Source organism: Selaginella moellendorffii, unplaced genomic scaffold, assembly GCF_000143415.4.
Source record: "Selaginella moellendorffii unplaced genomic scaffold, v1.0 SELMOscaffold_440, whole genome shotgun sequence".
Classification (NCBI taxonomy): domain Eukaryota; kingdom Viridiplantae; phylum Streptophyta; class Lycopodiopsida; order Selaginellales; family Selaginellaceae; genus Selaginella; species Selaginella moellendorffii.
The window spans coordinates 1-6,379 of record NW_003314695.1 but is presented as its reverse complement, the minus strand read 5'-3'; the positions used below and the strand labels follow the sequence as shown (position 1 = coordinate 6,379).

Here is a 6,379-nt window from a genome sequence, read left to right as displayed (position 1 = left end):
TCGGAAAAAGTCCTGTTGACAATGTATCTCACAGGAAGGCCCTGGCTAAGCTCCAGCCACAGGAGTACCGCACTGAGAAGCCAAAGCCAACCCTGATGGCAATTGCAGCTACATGGTGGAAGCAGCAGAAATTCGAGTTTCAGCAGCAGAAATGGAAAGGGAAATTGGAGTTTCAGAAAGAGTTTCAGAAAGGGGAGTTCGAGTTTCTGAAAGAGTTTCAGAGACGGAAATTGGAGTTTGAGAAAGCGTTATTGGAGTTTCAGAAAGGCGAGTTCGAGTTTCAGAAAGAGTTTCAGAGACGGAAATTGGAGTTTGAGAAAGCGTTATTGGAGTTTCAGAAAGAGTTTCAGAGACGGAAATTGGAGTTTGAGAAAGGGAAATTCGAGTTGAAGAAAGCGGGGCTGGAGTTGGAGGATAAAAAAGAAGAAGAGGAGAGGAGGAGGATAGAAACAGTCATAAAAAATGCTCATACCATTTTCGACATGGAGAAGTTCTCTGACAGTGAAGCTGCTGACTTCATCAAGCTTGTACTGGATAAGTGGAGTCCTTTGCATCAACTCCTGCATGGCAATACTGATTTGCATGCAATCCGGTGGAGATCGTTTCTGCCCAAACCGCTTGGTATGTTTATTTGTTTATTGTTTGTTTTGTTTAAAATTTTGTCTTCACACTTGCATCAGCATTTGGAGGTCGATATGTGCTCGACACACTTAACCAAGAGGGAATCAAAGGCTGGGACCGGATCAGAAAAGATGTTTGTGCAGACTATAAGGGAAGAGGCTTTGAACATTTACAAGTTTCATATGTGGAAGGAACGGAGCCTGACCAGCTTGGCGGTACTGTTTTCTAATCTTCTTTCTTCTTTGCTACAAATCCTTGTCCTTGAATGCAGGGAAGAGCATGTATGCCTCTGATGAGGCTCAGGCAAATGTCGGAGTCGAACACTACGCTGCCTGTGGCCTTTGTTTTGCAGTGCTGTTGGAAAGTATTTTTCGGGTCCTTGACAAAGACAAAGCTCTGCCTAGAATTTCGGTCAAGGTTCTGGTTCCAGTTCAGACATCAAACGGGAAGCGAATTCCGCACGTAGAGGTTGAAGTTGAAAGGTCGAGTTCGAGGTGCAGGTTCCTAATAGAGCTGAAGAGTCTGAAGCGGAAGGGTGATGACATTCAGGAGGAGACCAGGGCGAAGAGAAGCAGGGTGCCGTCTTCTGATCAGAAAAGCGACGAAAGCGACGAAAGTGAGGAGAACAACAGCATGAGCAAGAAAAAGCAGCGTATTGTTCCCAGCGACGATAGTCGGGAGCTTCTCAGCCCGCTTCTACAAACGGCTCGAGGCCAAATTGGTGAAATTCACATGGCAAGGCAGTCTCACAACAGGGTTCAGAGCGGGTTTGTATCCAGCGGCGTGCATGTTATAACCGTCCGGACTGACTCCACCAAATCCGAAGATCATTTCAAAGCCAGCCGGGTACTGAAAATCGTGGAGGGTAGCGACATAAAGATAGGAGAGGCCAGGAGTTTAGATATGGATTCAAGGGGGGTCGATCAAGTCCTCAAAGAGGTAGTTATTGCTCTGATCAAAGCCGGGTTCCTGCCACAGAGTCTGCTTCAAGGTGATGCTAGTGGTGCTGCCGGGTTGAGAACAGAGAGAATGGAAGTAAGTGTTGATGAAGAGCAGCTAGTTCAACCGGTTAAGGCTGAGGCAGCTGAGAAAGAGCATCGGTATCTATTCCCCGTGACAATCCATGGATCGAGATTGAAAGCCTGGATTAAAGCAGCAACAGTAGATGACCGGTACAAGCAGGTTCAGCGAGAGCTTTTAATTCGTCAGTATCTGTGTCCAGAGGACTCTGTGAAGGCGAGGGCAGTAGTCTGGAGGGGGGTTCCTGCGTTACTCTTGGAAGATGCGGGGCACAAAATCAACAGAGACACAATGACGCCTGAAGACGTTTTCCATATGACAAAGGCCATTTATATGGTACTTTCTCATGTGTATGGCGAGCATGGGATTTCGCACAACGATGTTGCACCCCGCAACATCTGCCGAGACGAAAATGGACGTTACCGACTTATTGACTGGGGATTAGCCAGCCGGCTGCCCGATATTGATCATCCCACCAATGTACCTGATTGGCTTTATTCAGGTACTTGCTTTTTTTCTGGAAGTCAAACTCCAGGAATCCATTCCGATTTAGAAAGCCTTGTGTATGTGGCACTGGACTGTCTGCATGTACCATTGCCATGGGTAAATGCGGCCAATGGTTCCGATGTTATTAAGATCCGCAGAAGATTTCGGAGCAGCTTGAACTCCCCAGTGTTGAACGCCTTGTATCTACCACTCCTCAAAGCATGGTTAGAGCTGGAGATCTGAATACCCTATGATTATAACAAAAACGTCTTAACTTGACTACTCACCTTTCTACAAAGATGTCTTTCAACCCTGAACTAACAGTTGCAGCTCCTCTGATGGCTGGTAAATAGTAGGTAGCCCAAACTTTCATCTGAGGCATTTGTGGTTCCTTTATCAGTTCTTTAATTAGTTCTTATAATATTTAAACAAGCTTTTTGATATTCAAGCCTAACTAAAATGATTATCTTCTAATATTTAATATGTAGTGTGTTCTGTAAGTTTACTTCTTTCAACAGGTATTTTGCTTGTTAGAGAGGAGGCACATAGTGCAGGGCAAGGTGATAGGGGGCTGGAAAGCTGGAAACCCAGGCAAGATCATCTAAGTGCTGAAGAACACTAAAGACACCTGTTATGGTGAATCTATAAAGGAGTATATTGCTCTCCATGGTGCGAAAGTTGTTATGAATTAATATGTGTCCAAGGATATCAGGAAGACCAAAATTACGCTTGTAGACAAGCAAAACGATGTCAAAAGCAATCCACCAAATATAATTGTTAAAACTTTAAAACAAATGCAAAAGTACAAGCATAGCCATGAGTTGAGAGTAAATCTATTCTCAGGGCCTTTTAAAACTCCAAACTCAACTGAAAATCTTAGAATAAATAAGTTAACTATCACTATGTTTTGTATCACTTTGCAGTAATCACTTTGATTTCTATATTATAGTAGAACATTTTATATGATAGAGCATTCCTAAATGTGCACTAGTAAATCAGCTTTCTAAGCTCATAATTTATTTTAAATATCAACCATCTATCCTTATGAGCATAAAATTCTGAAGGACTCCAAGATACCTCAAGAGCGATATATGAGGCAAATGATGAGCTTGAAAGATCACCTATGCATGAATGCAATTCCATAACTCTCCTTTAGACTTCAAGTAAAAACTATGTATAACACAAATCCAATCTGAGCATACTTGATGATCACTATGTTATCTATAGACACACTGGGGGATAATCCCAACACAGCACTAAACTCTATCCAAAAGCATCTCACCATCACCTTGACCTTTTGAAAAGAACCATACACTATTAGTGAACAAAACTGAATAAAAATGATGGATATGGAGGTATTAAAAGTCGTAGCACCTCAAGTATGAATTATACTATGGATTTGGAAGTAGCTTACTTGCCATTGTCTGGAGGTGAAAATAATAACAATCTTCACTGGCACTTGCCACAACGACACTCTTGAGGATGAGCCAAATAACACTCTTTTGCCACATTTGCTTTACATGATACATAGCCATATGCCTTCGGCACAACTTGTTGATTGCAACAGCATCTCATCATTGTTCCTCAAGCTGTAAGAGCTGATCATGGCAGTGTTGCAATTGGGTATTAATTTGTTAAAATGCAAACTGGAAAATTTATTGATAACTCAAACTAGTTACATTGATATAGCCTTTGGGAGAGGTCGACTATGAGCTGCTCTTTTCTTGCCATGAGAGCCGTGAGCTTGTCAAACGCTGCTTTGAGCCTCTCCCTGACCAAAGCACTCTGCTGCCACTGCACAGAGTCGCCGTCGGGGGAGAGCTCGTTTCTCTTCTCGCTCCTTTCCTCAGAGATTTGAGCTCGTTGTTTGCTGATACAAGCTTTGCCTGTGTTGAAAGAACCTCCATTGCAACAAAAAAAAAGAATTCGCGAGATTTTGTCATCGCTGTAGTTGGGGTCATTCAAAACTTTGTCAAGAGCGTCTTGTGTCGCTGTTCGACCCTGTGTTGCTCAACCAATGCGAGGATTTGATCGAGCTTTGCTACATTCTGGCCAAAACCAAACAAAGCACAATCTAGCAGCAGGAGAAAGAGGACAAAGAAACCAGATGTGAACGACTTACTTGGAGCTTGGCTCGCAATTTGGAGACCTTTGTTGACAGGTGTTCTTTCTCGGCTTCCAGTCTGTGGACGTTTTCTCGCAAGGAGACCACGTCTTCCTGGAGGCTTTGCAGCCGGCAATAGTTGGCTTTGAAATGGTCCCTCAGAGCTCAGCATTGCGCTTGCAAGATGTTGCAGTCCCCGTCCAAGAGAAGCTCTCCAGGAATCTCCACTTCGTTTAGGAAGTGTGACAAGTATACGTGCTTCTTAAACACCACAATCTAGAAAACAATAGCCAAGCAGCCACCAGCAAGAAGAAGTTAGAGGAAGAAACAAAACTCACTTTGCATGACTGTTTAGATGGAAAATGACCTGAGGAAGCAGCCACGAGAGCAAAGGATAAATCACGTCTTTGCTCCCGGAAGATAGACCTTGACGAAATGATATCCTGCATTAGGAAAGCGATTGAATCCAGAAAAAAATAGTTTCTTCTTACGCATCCATGTTAGGGAAATAATAGGAGCGCAAGAGCTCCATCATGCAAGCAGTGGACGCCTCTAGCCCATCGCTCTCCAAGCATTTCTTCTGGAAGAAGAATGAATCGATAGGCATTTAGATGGGTGAGTTACCTGGTTGGGACTGATGTAGCTCAAAACGCGGACAAGTAGCTGGTGCAGAAGCTGGGCTCTATGGCTGCTCAAGTAAAGAAACCAAAAAAGAATAATCTAGTGAACTCCACAAACCTAGAAGATAGCATTAGGGCAAAATAACCCTAATTTTATAAAATTGGCGCCAAACGCTGTTTAAAGTTCTTTAGAAAGAGCTTATTGGAGATTGCGGCAAAATACTGTGCCCCCAGAAGATTAGCCCGCTAGAATGCACGCTTGTGTAGGCCATTCTGGCTTTCCAGTACCTTGTTCATTGTACCTCTTACAATTAAACCACATCTTTCTCAAGCCTTAACACCGCCATGAACGCGTCTTGGGGAACCTCCACTCTTCCCACCGATTTCATTCGTTTCTTGCCTTCGGCCTGCATTGAACAAGTGAGCTGTGTATCAAGTGGCTTATCTACTTACTTGTTTCTTCAACAGCTTCTTCTTCCTCGTTATGTCTCCTCCTGCAGCATTGGAAGATTTTGAGAGCTGTACAAAGAGTTGAAAGGAGAGCACAGACCGTAGCACTTGGCCAGCACGTCTTTGCGCATGGCTGAGATTTGTTCACTGGCAATGACTCTAGACCCAAGGCAAGCCTGTAGAGAGATCTCGGGTTAGAGTTTTGTAGAATACGGAAAATGAAAGAGGTGACACCTGAATTGGTATTTTGAAGAGCTGGCGGGGAATCAAACTTTTGAGTTTCTCCGTCAGAGCGCGTCCTATGGTGTACGCCTGTCGAAATGGAGAGATTAAATTGCTATGCTGAGTAGAAACAGTGAACAAATACCTTATCTTTGTGAACGATTGCCGATAGCGGCTCCACAGGCTCCCCATTGATTCGTATATCAAGTTTGACAAGATCACTCACGCGATATCTGCATGATTAAACGTATGATTCAATACCAGCCTACGAAGAGCTTTTGATCTACCCGGTAATGGAGTACTCCATGCTCGCGTAGCCCTTGCTACGTGACTTCAATTGATCAAAGAAATCTCCAACCATCTACCAAAATGTTAAACGGCATTCAAGCAGAAGAAAATGCTTGAGAGTACTGTACCTCAGCCAGAGGAAGATCATAAACAACACAAGCACGGTTTTCAGTGATATAATTCATCTCTCTGAATTCTCCACGCCTTTCTTGTGCGAGCTCCATCAGAGTGCCAATGTACTCTTTCGGTGTTATCAGATCAATCTGGATCTTAAAAGTTTAAACTTTTGCAAAAAGCCATATAAAATTATGCCCACCTTCACATAAGGCTCCGAAATACATTTGCGATTTTCAGGGAGTTCCGAAGGATTCGAGCATTCAACCTGGGAATCAAGATATCATCACGGTTTTACCAAGAAAAACGGTACTTACAGTTTCTCCGTCAAGCCGTTCAATATTGTACACAACACTTGGTGCGGTTGTAATCAAATTTAAATTGTACTCCCTTTCTAGTCTTTCCTGTAAGCGTTTCATGAAAACTTAAGAAAAGAATGAAAATGCGCCAATTA

At 43.3% G+C, this 6,379-nt stretch overlaps 2 protein-coding genes across 2 annotated transcripts; one reads left to right on the top strand and one right to left on the bottom strand.

Moving 5' to 3' along the window:
* Positions 1–53: 53 nt before the first annotated feature.
* LOC9641234 lies at positions 54–2,500 on the top strand. The gene is made up of 3 exons (XM_024668131.1): positions 54–621; positions 681–836; positions 893–2,500. The coding sequence occupies exons 1-3, from the start codon at positions 96–98 to the stop codon at positions 2,368–2,370; spliced, it is 2,160 nt and encodes a 719-aa protein (XP_024523899.1). The 5' UTR covers positions 54–95; the 3' UTR covers positions 2,371–2,500.
* A 2,482-nt stretch (positions 2,501–4,982) lies between these two features.
* LOC9641235 (translation factor GUF1 homolog, chloroplastic) lies at positions 4,983–6,342 on the bottom strand. Its single transcript, XM_002994589.2, has 9 exons — positions 6,243–6,342; positions 6,128–6,193; positions 5,940–6,074; positions 5,811–5,884; positions 5,669–5,756; positions 5,536–5,613; positions 5,402–5,477; positions 5,305–5,345; positions 4,983–5,258 (listed from the first exon to the last, which is right to left on the bottom strand). Exons 3-9 carry the CDS (start codon positions 6,033–6,035, stop codon positions 5,163–5,165), a joined length of 549 nt encoding a protein of 182 aa, XP_002994635.1. The 5' UTR covers positions 6,036–6,074; positions 6,128–6,193; positions 6,243–6,342; the 3' UTR covers positions 4,983–5,162.
* Positions 6,343–6,379: the final 37 nt, after the last annotated feature.